At 40.9% G+C, this 16,876-nt stretch overlaps 1 protein-coding gene across 1 annotated transcript in view; it reads left to right on the forward strand.

Moving 5' to 3' along the window:
• The first annotated feature begins 728 nt into the window (after positions 1 to 728).
• The window catches only part of Slc27a6 (solute carrier family 27 member 6), a 47,314-nt gene continuing 31,166 nt past the window's right edge, over positions 729 to 16,876 (forward strand). Inside the window, exons 1-2 of the mRNA XM_052741465.1 lie at positions 729 to 1,762; positions 15,683 to 15,886. Of these exons, the coding sequence (XP_052597425.1) occupies positions 1,282 to 1,762; positions 15,683 to 15,886 (685 nt within the window). The 5' untranslated portion in view covers positions 729 to 1,281. The remainder of the gene's footprint in view (positions 1,763 to 15,682; positions 15,887 to 16,876) is intronic.

Here is a 16,876-nt window from a genome sequence, read left to right on the forward strand (position 1 = left end):
CACTATAAGGGTAGTGTTGCCAACACTAACTTAACCACACACTTTAAAATTTGCCTATTGTAAAAGAAGAAAACGTGAGCTTTCATGAATGGGTTCAAGCATTCCACCTTTTCTCAGGAAATAATCCTTTGGGGCCTAACTAATTCATAAATGCACACTCCTGTCCCTCTGCCTTTCAGCTGGTTTTGCTTTGTGTATTTGGAACCTTTACCTTTAATCCCATCAATAGTTTGTTATGTCCACTAACGACCCCCTCCCTGGGGGGTGTTCTTTCACCTCATCAGTCACTCTGGAGGGCTCTCATCACCCCTGACTGGATGCCAGTAGCTGCCCCTGCCCCCGGACACCCCACACAGTGCTTTCCAGTGTCTCTGTTACCCTACGTGGGACTGTGGAACGGCCTGAGGCCTGGTTCACGGCATGAGCTGGTCACCGCACTCCCACAAGGGAGAGGAAGGTCATTTGCTCAGCAAGAGCCTGACAGAGAGTCCAGGAAGTCACCGCCACTCTGGCTCAGGGCTGGGGGAGGCAGGAGGTAGGAGGGTGACTCTCCCAGCTCCAAGGACACTGGAAAGAAGATCTCTAGCGTCTGTGCCCCCAGCATCTCCTTCCATCAGACGCGGTGGCCCACAGACTGAGCTTGTGTAGGAGGGAAGGAAGATCCCTTCCCCTGGGCGGGGCGACAGTGACTGGACAAGGGTGGCGCTGGCTGGCTGCAGTGTCTGCCTGGGGACTGGGAGGCGTGGCTGAGCCTCTGCGTGAGTGCTGGAGGGAGCCCCAGGAAACTACTGCCTTTCTCTGACTTCCCAGCTCCAATTCGGCCTCCAGATCCTGGCAGTCAAAAGGAACATCGGGGCATAGTATTGTTCTTTCAGAGAGCAAGAGGTGACAAAGACCTCCTTCGCAGCTTGAAGCCCAGAGTTTTCTGCAACCAACCGGCTCTGGCAGCAGCGGAGGGTTGGGAACACTAGGCTGTGCTGGACTCATATCCAGCCCCTTGGGTGCTGTGTGTGCAAGCGCTTTTTTTTTTTTTAAAGAAGACTCGGGGTTCTGCTCCACAGCTGCAGCATCCAGTGTCCCAAGACTCATCAGCAGCAGTCTTCTGGGTGAAAAACTTTTATTTCTTTCATAGGATACAGACAGAAACCCTGAGCCAGAACTACAAGGGCCAGCCCTGAGCTTTCAGGACAGGGTCTCCAGGGCAAACGAGGTGGAGGTGAAGCCTTTGGAAAAGAAAGACATTGATAGGACCCATTGGGTCAGCTGGTGGCCAGGGCGCTCATGCTTCTGCCTTGGCTCACAGGATTTGGGGCTGGATTGCTCTTCCTGCACTTCGTGCAGAAACTTCTCTTCCCCTACTTCTGGGATGATTTGTGGTTCCTGCTCAAGGTGGTGCGCTATGGAATTCAGATGGAGATATACAAACTGAGAGGGGAGCTGGTCACCGTGCTCGATAAGTTCCTGAGCCACGCCAGGAGGCAACCACAGAAAGCCTTCATCATTTATGAGGGGGACGTCTACACCTATGAGGACGTAGACAAGACGAGCAACAGAGTGGCCCACGCCTTCCTGAACCACTCCTCGCTGAAGAGGGGGGATGTCGTGGCTTTGCTGATGAGCAACGAGCCAGACTTCATTCATGTGTGGTTTGGCCTGGCTAAGCTGGGCTGCGTGGTGGCCTTCCTCAACTCCAACATCCGCTGCAATTCCCTCCTCCACTGCATCTGCACCTGCGAGCCCACGGCCGTGGTGGTGGGCGGAGGTAGAGTATGAGCTGTGGTCTGCTACGCACAATGCGAGCCAACCTGTCTCCCCGCTCCCCCTCTGCTAGCCATGTTTCATGTCTAACACTCTGAGGCGGGTGGTAAGGTGTATAAGGTATGCATATGCGATCGCTCTTCCATCCCTCAGCCAGCGGCTTAGCTCCTCCCACACACCTCTTCAACCCCCTTACTTCCTGGTAGATTAGTAAACAGCAATACAAGGAAAGAATATTTTTATGAAATCTGTTTCTTTCTATTTGGGGAAGGGCAACTAGTACCTTCAGTCCCCGAAAGAACTCAAGAGACGTAGGGTCGGATTAGTTATTTTATCAGCCCTGACAAAGTGTTTCATGAGTAAGAAAGCTACCAATTAGTAACTTTATCAAGAATGGGTACATTTGGATAACTGAAATTTTAAACGTGAAATTCACACATTCTTAGCTTCACCCCTGGGCTTCCTTTGTGCTCTGCAAGCTAGGATTTGACAGCGCAAGGCTGAGCTACCCCTCTGAGCCAGCGACAGGCTCTTGGCAGACAATAGTCCTCTCCCTTGTTTTGCTTACCTCCATCATTTTCTTTCATTTGCCTTCTTCCTTCCCTGATGTGAGCTAAGACAGCTATGGTTATATATATTTACAATGACTGATGAAGATAAATCTTGGGTTTAATGAGTAATTAATGAAGAAGTTAGGAAATGGGGTAATTCAATAAACTAAAGCAGGAAGCCTGGCACTTATTTGGCACAACCTAAAGGGTTTAGACAATTGCTTCTTGTATGTAGCTAAAAAGTCATAAGAGTGTCCAAAGTAAAGATCTTGGTTAAAAAAAAAAGAACAAAAAACTTACGTATTTTAGATTAAACGATACATATTGGTTCTTTGTATAGGATTTCAGAATCCTGGAAGAGTAGGGAACATAATCTAGTTTCTGCTTCATTGATAGCTAAAAACATAGACGTTTCCAGTTCGCTTTTCTCACAAAGTCCGCACGACAAAATTGAGTTAGGCTGTGGAAGTAAGAAGGGCTGGCTGTCAACACTGTAACTCCTCCTACATCTTCGTTATGTCCTTCCAGCTTATCTTGTACAGGTCCAACCATGTCAGGAAATGTTTATTGTCAAGCCCTGGTTTCAGCTAGTTTAGGGTCGTAGGAGTGGAAAAGCCAAAATGTGTCCCTTGGGTACTGTCTGGTGGTTCTCTCAGTCCTCTCTTCCAGTCTCAGTGACCTATGGTGACAAGTAGAATCAATGAGTCATGTAGAATTCTGACAGTGTGGAGAAACAGTATCAATTACTACAGCGATGAATGCAGCAGAAAAATAAACACCCTTTATTGTCTGTGTACATACTCTGACATCTTGTCCCATGGCTTACGCCACTGCATATCATGTAGCAAATATAAACTCCAAATTATGCTAGAAAATATTACCTCCTTTCAGAAGAGCAAACTAAGAGAGATACAGTGTCCCTAAAAGATCTTTGTGGTCATGATGCTGAGGTCAATCTGAGAAGTTTCCCAGAGCAAATTACTAGCGAGTCTTCCCAAGGGGCACAGTGCTGGGTACATCTCAAGTTCTTACACAAACTTGGCTGTAGCGTGGGGAGTTGCTTAATTATGTTCAATTAGTGTTACAGTTTACTTGTTCTAGCTTTGACTTTGCTCTCCAGCAACTAATTGCAGTGTTTCCTTGTTTCTCTGTTTCAGTGCCAACATCCCAGCATCCCCTACTCCCTTTTTAGTACATAAATGCTATTGAGAATGGGTGCATAGCTAAGTCCAGTAAAGTACAATCCAAACATAAATACCTAAGTTTGATCCTCATAACCTAAATTTTTAAAAGCTATGTGTGGTAATCTCAGAGCTAGAGGCAGAGGTAGGTGGAGCCCTAGTGCTCACTGGCCATTTAGTCTAGTCACTTGTTGAGCTCCAGGCCAATGAGAGACTCTATCTCAAAAATTGGTAAGGTGTCGCTCAATGGAGGAATACATAAGGCTGACCTCTGACCTCCACACAAGCCATATACATGTGCTTTCACACACACACACACACACACACACACACACACACACACACACACACACACATTCCTGCACACACATATGCATTCACACACACACACGTACATGCACACACACACATGCACTCATGGACACATGCACATATGCATTTAAACACACACATACGCATTCAGACACACACACACACACACACACACACACACACACTACTACTTTGGGTTACTGGAGTTTTAAGTCAATTCTATTTAGCAGATTTTCAGCGAAATAGTTAACTGGGGAAATTAAGCTTAAGTCACATTAATCATTCATCTTAACATATCTCAAAACACAAATTATATGAATTTTAAAGATGTGATAATTATATTTTAATTAATGAATAGGTCATTTTGTTAAGACCAGTGTAGATCTTAGTAAATTGTGTGTATTTAAAGTTCTTATCCTGAAATACTGTATTCTTGGCATTTTAAACTGCACTGGTGAACAACATACTCCTAAGGTTTAGATTTTTATAAACTTCAGAATCCACAGATTCTGACCAGCTGTTCCTAATGGGGGTCCTTACAATCCTAAGGAGAGTGTACAGAAGTGGAGAAATGATTTATACAGAGCAGCCAGGCAGACCTAGTTCATGTGTAGTTAGCCACATAGTAGCTGCTGGAAAAATCTCTGTGAGTGTCAGTTTATTAAGCTACAAGATGGTGATGATGCTGTTTACTTCATAGCCCTTCTGAGGAGGAAATGATATGGCTTTCGTGACGTGGCCAAGCGCCTGCTACAGGGTAGCTCAATGCTTAGTGATTGAACAGAATTCATGCCATGTCTATGAGGTCATCCTATACCCAAAAGAATAGCACACAATTTGCTTGAAATGATGTTTTAGAAAAATTATACTTGTTATAAGTATGTACAGTTTTGGGGTTTGTATATGTGTGTGCAAATTAGTATGTGTGCATCTGTGAGTGCTCATGCATGTTTGTGCATGTGGAAGCCACAGGACAACTTTTAGGGCAGTTCTTCAGTTACCATCCATTTTCCTTTTGAGACAAAGTATCTCTCACTGGCCTGGAAATCATCAAGTAGACTAGCCTGGCCAGCCACTAAGTACCAGGTTTCTGCCTTCTCTCGGTCTCCTTGGTGCTAGGATCAGAAGTGTGCATCATAATAACTTATTTGAAGATGGGTGCTTGGGGATCAAACTCAGACTCTGTGCTCATAAGGTAAGCACTTTACCAACTGAAATATTTCTGTAGCCCCAGAAGTAATACACAATTTTAAACAAGTTTTATGGGTCAGATTTGATAATGTCCTTGGTGATAGGTACAAATTCCACCTTTGGCTTACTTATCTGGTAACCACATTTGGGAGGAAGCCAAAGGAAAGATATCAATTAAACCACCATCAATCATTATTATTATTATCAGTAACAATGATGTCGGCTGTTATCTGAGAGGCAGATGCAGTGAGGTTATTCTAAGAAATTGGGTAGCTTAGCTTGAGTTACTCATTTTAGTAGATTGAAGAACTAGTATTCAAATCCTGGCTTCTGCTGTGGGATTCTGATCTAATCATAATCCCGTTGTGTAAGGACTGCCGGTTACACTTCAGTATAGTTATAAAAAAGTGTGTGTTCCGGTTATATTATAAGAAAGCATTCCAAGATGCCACTATCAAGATATCAGACTTTAATACTTGCTATTTAGAAAAAACATGTATGATATTATTCCCTCTAACAAAGTCTGAAGACTCATGTGTGCTTGCAAAGGAGTCTCCTATCTATGTTACGATCTAGGGGTCCAGATCAGGTTCATGTTCTTTGTCAGTCAAAGAATTAAAATTAAACGGCAGGACAAATCTCAGGCAGGACAGGTGACAGCCCGGAAATTCTCAACAGAGCTGACAGAATCTGTTGGTGAAAAAAGCTTTCATTAGGGAACAGGAAACACTGCTCCTAACAGATAAGAAGTGCCTTGGGTTGATCAGGTGCCCACAGGTTTTCTTGTTACTAAAATGTGTATAATGTGCATATTTTACTTTCTCAATGCACAATATATTAAATCACTATAAACAGATAACTTTAAACAATCTCCTGTTACCCCAATCTCCTCTAGTCTAAATGGGATAGCACTCTGTGTATGAATTCATTTTAAAAGACTTTAGATTTCTCCTCAGAAGTAACTACTGCTGTTCACAGTAGACATGCTAACCTGTGCAGCCCAGCCCTATTTTTATGAGCATTTGCCCTCAGAATGTGCAAAGAAAGTGTTCAGGTTAACAACTGAGCCTTTGCAATCCTGCAAATATCCTTTAGCCATAAAAGAAACTGCTTCTTAATGCTCAACAGAGAGGACAAATAAAGTCCTTTTTAAATTTTACTGAAAGCAGTATATATGGAGGTACAGAAAACAAAGGGTTCCTGTGAACTTTATTACCTATCTTGTGCCCTGGGATACCCTTACATGGGATCCATGCCTATTTTTTAGGACATTGATAATTTTTTCTTGTATTTATTAGAATGGCTGTATCACATTTTCTTAGATTTAGCAGGGTCAAGAGAGTTACCTTGCTACAGAAGAAAATAATTGGTTTTATTAATTTAAAACTATAGTATAGCTGACAAGTGGTGGCACACATCTTTAATCCCAACGTTCTGGAGGAAAAGACAGGAAGATCTCTGTGAGTTTGAGGCCAACCTGGTCTACAGAGTGAGTTCCAGGACAGCCAGGGCTACAAGAAGAAATTGAAAAACAAACATGACTTGAAAAATAAACAAACAAAAAAGTATAGGGTAATTAAAAACAAAACAAAACAAAAAGATCTAGACAAAGAATTGAATGAAACAGAATGGCTAAGACATACCACCTCTCAATGAAAAAGGGAAGATTACTTAACATGTCATGTAAAAACTGCTGATTCTGAAAATAATTACAATGAATAGGAATGTAGAATGGATGTTAATGGGGGATGTGTGGATTTTGAAGTTCAATGCACCTGAATTAAAACAAGCTCATTAGCTTGTGCGAGCTATCACCTTTTAGACTTCCATTTGTTTTCAGATTCCTTGCATTTCATTTCCAAGGAAGGAAATCGTGCACATTTTCTAAGTGTTCTATGATTTGTAATAAACAGTGTTCATAAAAGTATACATAAATAGCAGAATAGATCATACATAATGATAATGAGCATAAATACACAGAAACAGCACACACTTCCTAAGCGCTCTGTGGTTTGTAATCAACAGTGTTAATAAATGTAACTGAAGCACTATTTTTTCAAGACTAGGTTTCTGCACCTGATATTCAGCCCTGGTATCATTATGTCTGAATAGTTACTTTAGCACACTGCTTGCTTAAGCATCATTTTCTTAAAAACCAGAGCCTAGCCATGCCTCTCTAGCAAAGCTATTGAGCTGTGCTATGCAGGAGAGAGTTGGTTACAAATACTTGATAAAATCTATAATTTCACCCTGACTTCTTTGTGAACATTGTTTTGCACTACAGAGAAATCAGGTTACCTATTTGGAGTTGATTTTCATATTGGATTTATTAATGTTTTTGGTGCTGGAAATCAAACTAAGGATTCCACAAATATCAGGAATGCTACGGTGGACCTATACCCTGAGTCATATAAAAATTTAAAGGTAAAATACTTACCAATGTCCTGAGAGCTATAATCAATTGATTCTTTCCCCTCACATTCGAAACTCTAGGTCTGTTAAATGTAGAGCAGGATGATAAAGAGTTATTAAAGCAAGATGCAAAGCACAATTCAAATGACATGTTAGAGGGACACATGAAATTTTTGTTATTGATTTTGTAGTCTCAGGAATGTGGCTAAGAGGTGCAATGATGATGTAAGAAGAAGAAATTATTGTATACTAAGAGTGCTGAGTGCTCACACACAGGATCATCACCTACTCATTTTTACCGTTGGGATTCACCTAATGCTCTGCTTTACATGTGAGGAAAATTTTGTGTGTTTCTTGAAATAACTTGTTCCTCCAAAAAAACAAAATCCAATCAACCAAACAAACGAAACCAAATGTATTGAGTCTTCTTCTGCAGTGGAGACTTTATTAAAGATCATAGGAAACCTAGCTAACTCATGTTCTCACACACTTTACTACCAAGTTCTGCGTCTATTGTAGTCTCCCCAGCACAGATCCCAACTCCTTTAACCAGAAATCTAACCAGAACGTGTGGTGTGCCTGGCAGGTGTGGTAAGCAGCAGATGGAGTAGGGTATTGGTCACTCTGTTGAGGTGTCTGCAGTTCTGCAGAGATCAATGGTTTGTGCATTTCTTTGAGGAATGGGTCTTAATGAGTTGAGTTTCATTAATGTATTTGAACAGTATTATTTCACAGCCTTGGCTGCTCTTCCAGAGGACCCAGGTTTGATTTCCAGCACACACATGGGGTTCACAGCCTTGTCTATAACTCTAATTCTAGTGGATCTGGAAAGATGTCTTTTGGCCTCCATAGGCACCAAGGGTGTACATGGTGTGAAGACATACATGCAGGCAACACACCCTCACAAATAACTATAATTAAACTATAATAAAATATAATAAACTATAATTAAATTATAATAAATTAAATTATTTTAATTCATATCAATATTCTGAATTTCCTTTCAAAGTGAAGGAAGTCTTTTTCATGTTTTTAAAAGTGATAGTAATAAATAAGTAGTGATTCCTTATCCTTTTTTATAAGGTTTATTTTCTTTTTATTTCAGGCTGGGGGTGGTGAATCCCATGTGTATGTGAGTGCCTTCAGAGGCCAGAAAGAGGGTGTCAGATATCTTGGAGCTGGACATGCCATGTGGGTACTGGGAACTGAATTCTGGTCCTCTGGAAGGACAGGAAATGCTGTCACCATTGAGTCATTCTTCTGTCCCTCTTTATCCTCACATTGATGTTCAGAACTTTCACTATAATACCCATTATCATTTTTAACCACTGTTGAAAGGATTTTATTTGAGAATTCTGCCTCAGCTAAATCAGCTAAATTTTAAGGATATGAAATCATGTTTCTTTTGACTTTTGCTCACTTCTTTCATTTTTGTAAACATTACCACTCTTTGTAAACCCTCACTATTCCCTAGACTCTGTAGTTTCAACAAAGATTCAGGTCACAGTCATGCTGTAACTTTGTACTTATATCCCAATTCATTTAGAAGTTTAGCCATTGGTTTATAATTTCAGATGGCCAATTTGAAATCACGGTAACTACGATAAGTAGTTGAAAGAATTGTTAAGTTCAGTATACCAGAAAGAGTCATTTAAACAAAATCTAGAACTGTTATTTTGAAAGACTGGATGCTTTGTGCTGTTGTCTTTCCTATCAGCCATCTCTGTGGGTTTTCGCACCTTGTCAAAGCAGCCTGCGTGCAGCAATTTACTGCATGAATAACGGCAAACACTAACCAGAACTGAGAATCAGAATACCACATAACCGCGTACACTAATCAGAACTGAGAATTCTCCTTGGATTCTTACAGTTTGCTTAATTTATTTGTGGTAGAAATGAAGATTAATAAGACACTTTAAGACCTAACCCCTAGTTCCCTGACAACATAATGCCTCATTTATGTGTTTGCTTTGAGTTTCTTACAGGTTCTATTTATGAGTTATCTAGTGCCATTTGACTCGGTTATTTGTATTAATTAATTTTATTGAAAAATACAATATATTTTGATCATGGTTTTTATCCTCCCTCAGATACTCCTGACCTGCCTACTCACCTACCTTTATGTTCTTTGTTTTTCTCTCTCAAACAGCAACAAAGAGACAAAAACAAAACCAAGAAATACACATGTGTGTGTGCAAGTGCACACACACACAAAATGAAAATCAAAACTATCAAAAGACAAAACAAAAGCAAAATGAAACAAAGAGTCCACGAGAACACTATTGAGCTTGTTTGTGCTGGCCAATGACTCCTGGTCATGGGGCCTGCCCTGGAGTATTGGTTGACATATCCAATGAAACTCCATTGGAGAAAACTGGCCTTCCATCTCCCAGCAGACATCAGCTGGAGAGAGCTTCCTGGTTAGGCATGGGACCCTATGTCTCCCTCCTTCTGACCTGAACCTGCAAAGGTCCTGTGCATGCTGTCACAGCATCTGTAAGTTCAAATGTTCAACAGTCAGTCCTGTTGTTCCCGGAAGACACTTTTTGCTTGGAGTCAACCATCACCTCTGGCTTTTATAAGCTTTCTGCATCCTCCACTTTATGCCACTATTGAACCAGTATGCCTTGCAGCCAGATCACTGCTGTTGGTCACAGGGGTTGTAGTTGGGTGATATTAGTGTACCTTTCTCTTTTCTCCACCTTCCAGCATCATGAATGCTAGTCCCTAAGGCTGATGCCTCTAGTTAGGCACCTGTTTGACATCTGCATGTTTGATGATGTAACTAAGAGTTGTCTTTAGCAGTAGGGCCTTACCACCAGGTTGTGGAGATCAAGCAATAACATTGGCATTAACTTGTGGTATTTGGGGATTCCTATGGGGACTCTTTGCCAATGACTCAACTAGATATAACCAATGCCTACTTCTGGAGGTTTCACATGATGGCATAAGATATCTAGTTAGGGCATTGGCTCCCCTATTATTTGGTTACTCCACTTAGATTTATTTCATATATGCATGATTTTAGGAAGCTTCTACAGTGGTAGGTTTTCATATAATTTTTCAAATGGCCCTTACTGTCAGTTGTCCTTGCCCATATATTCCTTTGTTTACCCTGTCCTCCCATCCCCTTCCTTATTTAATCTTCCTACTCTGGCTTCCCCTTGTCTCTCCATAACGTGAACTTTATTTACCTTCCTTGGGAGATCTTTTCCTCCTCTTTGGTCTCGTAGCAGGTACCTAACTTCTGTGGTGATTTGGATTAAAGTGCACATTTTGAAAGCTTAAAAGTAACATAAACCTAAAAGAGAAAACAGAGTATTTGTCATCTGGGGCCCGGGTTACATCACTCGGGATGCTTATGTCCTAGTTCCATCTCTTAAGGGAAAATTTCATAACTTTGATTTTCCTAACAGCTGAATAATATCCCACTGTGTAAAAGTACCACATTTTCATTATCCATTCATCAGTTGATGGACATCTAGGCTGTTTCCAATTAGGTAAGCAATGAACATGGTTAAGCAAGTGGTTAATAAGAGGATACAGAGTCCTTTGGGCATATAACAAAGAGTGGTATAGCTGGGTTTGAGGCAGATGTATTCACAGATTCCAGAGGAACTGTAACACTGATTTCCACAGTGGCTGTACAAGTTTGCACTCCCACCATGAATGAGTGTTCCCCTTATACAACATCCTCACCAGTATGAGCTGCCATTTGTTGTATGGCATATGATCTTGGCCATTCGGACTGAGGTAACATGAAATTTCAAAGGAGTTTTAATTTGTATTTCCCTGATAGCTAAAGATGTTGAACATTTCATTAAGTGTTTCTCAGCCATTTGTGCTTTATCTTTTAAGAACTCTCTGCCTGGTTCTACATCCCGTTTTTAAACTGGATTATTTATTTATTTTCTTGGTAAAACTTGATTGTTCAAGTCTTTCTTTTGGTTCTCTATATATTCCAGATACTAAAAATTAATACTAGATAGATAAATATCTACTAGATAGTTACCTCCTATCATATGTATAATTGATAAAGAGCTTTTCCCATTCTGTAGGCTGCCAATTTGATGGAATGATAGTGTCCTTTGCCATAAAGAAGCTTCTTGGCTTTATAAGGTCACATTTATTGTTAGTGACTATGATATTGGTGTCCTGTGCCATCAGTTTCCTGATCAGAAAGTCCTTTCTGTGCCAATGAGTTCAAGCCCACTTTTCACTTTCTTGTCTATCAGACATAGGGTACCTGGAATTATGTTGACATTCTTGATCCATTTAGAGTTGAATTTTCTGGAGGGTGATAGATATGAAGCAATTTTCATTCTTCTATGTGCAATCATCCAGTTTGAATGGTACTATTTGTGAAAGATACTGTCTTCTCTCCAGTGTATTTTTGGCTTCTTTGTCAAAAATCCATAGATGTGTAGACTTATGTCTGAGTTTTCAATTCAATTCAGTTGATCATTTTGTCTGTTTTTATGCCAATACCATCCTTTATTATTATTATTATTGTTATTATAGCTCTGTAGTACAACTTGAAATCTGGGGTGGTGATACCTCCAGGAGTTCTTTTATTATTCAGGATTGCTTTAGCTATCTTGGGTCTTTTGTGTTTTCACATGAAGTTGAAAATTGCTTTCTAAATATTTGTGAAGAATTATGTTGGAATTTTGTTAGCGATTACATTGAATATGTAGTTTGCTTTTGGTAGGATGACATTTTGATTATATTAATTCTATGGATACACAAACATGGAAGATCATTCCATTTTCTGGTGTCTTCTTCGACTTCTTTCTTCAATGTCTTAAATTTTTTCTTATTCGAGTCTTTTATTTGCTTGATTAGCGTTATCCCAGGATATTAATTTTTATTTATTTTTTGATTGAGGCCATTGCGAAAGATACTATTTCTATGATTTATTTCTCATTCTGCCATTTGTATATAGTCAAGTTACTAATTTTGTGTGTTAATTTTGTATCCTGCCACTTTTCTAAAACTATGTGTCCTGGCTGGTTTTGTGGGTCAACTTGACGCAAGCTACAGTCTTCAGAGAGGAAAGTGCCTCAGTTGAGGAAATGCCTCCCGGAGATCCAGCTGTAAGGCATTTTCTCAATTAGTGATCAATTGCGGAGGGCCCAGCCCATGGTGGGTGGTGCCATCCCTGGGATGGTGGTCCTAGGTTCTAAAAGAAAGCAGGCTGAGCAAGCCATAGAAAGCAAGCCACTAAGCAGCATCCCTCCATGGCCTTTGTCTCAGCTTCTGCCTCCAGAATCCTGACCCATTTGAGCTCCTGTCCTGACTTCCTTCAATGATGAAGAGTGATATGGAAGTATAAGCTGAATAAACCCTTTCCTCCCCAACTTGCTTTTTGGTCATGGTGTTTCATCCCAGCAATAGAAACCCTAAGACACTGGTTTTGGTGTAGATATCTGTTCTAGTCTTTAGTGGGGTGGTCCACTCTTTGATTGTTGCTCCCCACTCTGAATCCTAGGCAAGTGTGATGGGCATGGGGTCCCTAGCAGAGAATAAATTTGTTGGTTGGAAGGTGACACAAAGGAATGGAGATGAGGTAGGAGGAAAGGATGAGACGGTTTGTTAGAAAGAGCTAAGAGGACCCTGGGTCGTCACTGAAGGGCAGAGTCTCCAGAGAATGGAGGTAGGGTAGGAGGAAAGGCTCCTCTAGGCAGGCATAGCAGGACTCAGATAAAGTCTGGAGAGACAGGGATGAAACTTGACTCGTTTCTGTTGCTGCTTCTTTATGATTAATCTGAATTACAGAAGCCAACAGTGACTGACAGACAGCTTTTCTGAGACAACCAGATAATCATTCATGGTTCACATCCTCATTCATGAAAATATCTAGCATAGTACTATGAATTCAAATTCAAAACAATATATAGTTTGTGATTCTGTTTCATAATATATAGTTATGATTATGTTTGTTTAATTTTAAGAAATAAATAGCATATAGTTGATTTTCATGTACAGGCCAAAATTCATATATTCTGGAGCATTCTGACCAGATCTATTATACTAAAAGGTATTATTCCTAATCACTGTGTTTTTAAAGATTTTTCAAGTACATATATTTGTGTGTGTCTTTATGAGGGTATATGCACTTGAGTACAGGTGCCCAAAGATGCCAGAGGAAGACATCTGACCACAGGAGCTGGATTACAGGCCATTGTGAGCTGCCTGATGTTGGTGCTGAACACTGAACTCGTCCTCTGCAGGAGCAGTACACATTCTTAACCTCTGAGCCCCAGCTCTCCAGTCTAAGTCACTGGTTTCTTTTATGATGCATATATAGATATATAATTTCTTAATTTCATTTTGATTACCAGTTACACTGGGCATCATTTTGAGAACTTGGTTTATTAGCTTCTTAGAGATGCTGTGATAAAATGCCATACACTGGGAGTTTATAATAAGGGAAGTATCTTTTGCCTAGTTCTGGAGGCTAACAGTCTAAAGCAAAGGATTTGCCAGCTTCATACTCACATACTTACATTTTTCTAAATGTAAGAAAGACTCTTTCTTTGCCTTTACTTAGCCTCTAGTGGTTGCCAGTAATCCTTGGCTTTGTTGGCATTGATTGCAAAATGCTAGTGGGTATCATCATGCAGCACCACCAAAGATGTTAGTCTAGTTGTCAAGTTAAAATAAGAAACACAGCAATCAGAAGTCCCTCACACCTTGGAAAGAATGGAATATCATAGAAATAAAGAAAAAACCTACCAACTATTAATGTAAAACTTTCATTTTACTGTCAAAGACCAATGTTAAAATCAAGCAGAATTACAGTTAAATGTAACAAGCATAGTTCTCCCTAAATTCTGGAAAAAGAGTTTTCAGACAGGATTGATTTTTTTTTCTTTTGTGTACTGTTGGGTGCTGAGTACCTTAATATCTAATGCTTCCTCATGAGGGGCTCACCACTGCCATATCTCCCTTCTTCTTCATCAATGACCTTCTTTAGAGTATGACGTCTTATCCTACATTAGTGGCCAAATAAAAGTCTCAAATAACTTAGTCTCACCTCACCTCAGCCATTGCCTTTCTGTGTTCTTAATTCTGGAAGCAAAGAGTTTCTGAAAAATAGTATCCTGGTTGCTTTTCCATTCCTTAACACTCAGACCCTTGAACTAACGATGCTCCAAAGTTTTTCAGTCGTGGAGGCTGGCTCTCTCAATATTTATTGTTCTTTTTTTCTGTTTGACTTTGGTTCTGTCCTTGGCCTTGAGCCTCCAGGCCGCTGCTGGAGACTCTGTTCATCATTCCACTGGCAGCTGTCCCTGTCACATCCTCCCCTGCATAGAGGACCTTGTTCTGTTTCTGGAAGACATTCTTTTCTTTCCCCTCTGCTTCAGGGGTTTGCAACTTTACTTATCATGGTGCTGAGTGAACAGGCCTCTCCCTGAATTCATTAACCTTTGGCTTCAACATGGTCTTGAAACCACTCCAGAGCAGCCAAGGGATTTCCTCAAATGTGTTTCATTAAGGTTGAGCAATTTAGCACTCAGATGTTCTCCTGGAATAATTAACTACCAAGTTATATTTAGAAGAACACGCCTTCTGCAATATCCTAAATTTAAATTTGAAGAGAATCTAAGAAATAGTTTTATTTAAAAGATGGGAAAATATAATAATTTTTTGTAATAGAATCTATTAGATGATTTAAGACAGCTGTAAAGAGAAGGTAGGAAGAAATAGAGGCTTGATCTGACTTCAGGTGAGACCAAGACCATGTTTGTTCATAACAAGGGGGCAAGTGTGTGGATGGCCAAAATACCTACAAATACAAGATCTGGCCCCTTACAGGGGCAGAAATTACTACCACCCCATAGTCCCTCTCTTCAAGAATGACTTGGCCTGGCCACAAAGGAAGCGGGGAAGTGCGGTCTTTTAGCAGGAAGCTATCAAAATCATCAACATTCAATGTGAACCTGCTTTGTGTTGTTCAATCAGATGGTGACAGAATTGTTGTTTCAGGTTGAAATAGACACAGGGCTTGGAATGGTGGCTCATGCTTATAATCCCTGGATTTTGCAAACTGAGGTGGGAAATTGCAAATTCAAGGACAGACTAGGGGTATTTAGGGTGACGTGCCACAAAACGAAGTATATCCCAAACCAAACATAAATATAAAATACCCTTGTCAATCATAAAGAGAGGAGACTTTGCTTTCATTTTATCTCTGTTCTAACACATGAAAGAAACCCAACATGAAATTTGAGATTTGAGTGTTTTACCTGTTTCTATTTGCTTGCTTTTCAGATTTACTTGGAAGCATAGAAGAAATCCTTCCCAGCCTCCCCAGACACATCACTGTTTGGGGAATGAAGGACTCTGTTCCACAAGGTGTAGTTTCACTCCAAGGAAAGCTGAGCCTGGCCTCTGATGAGCCAGTGCCAACAAGCCATCATGTCACCTCAAGCCTCAAGTCTACCTGCCTCTATATTTTTACCTCTGGAACAACAGGTATGTTCTCTCTGTCTCTGTCTCTGTCTCTGTCTCTCTTTGTGTGTGTGTGTGTGCCTTTGTGTCACCAACGCTGGTGTTGCAGGCACTGAACAGACATAGACATACAAATATTAAAAATAATAAAAATCTTAGGTCTGATGTATAAAGTCTCAAACTTAGGACAAATGGTTAAATAAGGTGTCTATTTAACATATCAAAGTGGACCTGAGCGGGGTGGTGGTGGCGCACGCCTTTAATCCCAGCACTCAGGAGGCAGAGCCAGGCAGATCTCTGTGAGTTCGAGGCCAGCCTGGGCTACCAAGTGAGTTCCAGGAAAGGCGCAAAGCTACCCAGAGAAACCCTGTCTCGAAAAACCAAAAAAAACAAAAAAAACAAAAAAAGTGGACCTGGCTGCCAGGTTCTCCCAACAGCTCTCAGTTTCCACCTACTATGGGGTATGACTGGAATAGCTTGCCCTCTACACTCTCCAGCCCAGGGGCTGTTCTACCCTTCCCCCAGAGGCTTTGCCCTACATAATATAGCCATTTTGGTTCCCCACCCTTTTGTACATTTGCCCTCTTAGCTGCGGCAGCTTGTTCCCCTCCCTCCCCTTCTCTTCCCGCCCCCCTTCCGACATGGCCAAGCTTTGCCTGGTCATGTCCACTTTGGGATCTCCCAGATGTTCCGGTGCCTACCTACGCTCTCGCTTTGATCTATAATACACTTTCTTCCCCATCATGCCTAGGAGCAATCATGTCCCTTTCCTCTTCAGTTCTCTTTTTTTTTTTCATTCACCTTCTGTGTTTATAAACCTGGTAATGGACTCCAAAGCAGTTCTCTCTATTCTTGACTTTTGGTGCAGGTGGCAGCTCTCCTAACTTTCCCAGAATAACTGGGTCTTATGACTCACTGAGAGTCTCCAAGACTTGATGAATCCAGAGAAAGAAACAACACGGGCTCATGGAACTCAGCTCTCTTTAGTGGGAGGAAAGTTTAAATGGTGATAAC

Source organism: Peromyscus californicus, unplaced genomic scaffold, assembly GCF_007827085.1.
Source record: "Peromyscus californicus insignis strain IS unplaced genomic scaffold, ASM782708v3 Scaffold_17__1_contigs__length_78620276, whole genome shotgun sequence".
NCBI classification, from domain to species: domain Eukaryota; kingdom Metazoa; phylum Chordata; class Mammalia; order Rodentia; family Cricetidae; genus Peromyscus; species Peromyscus californicus.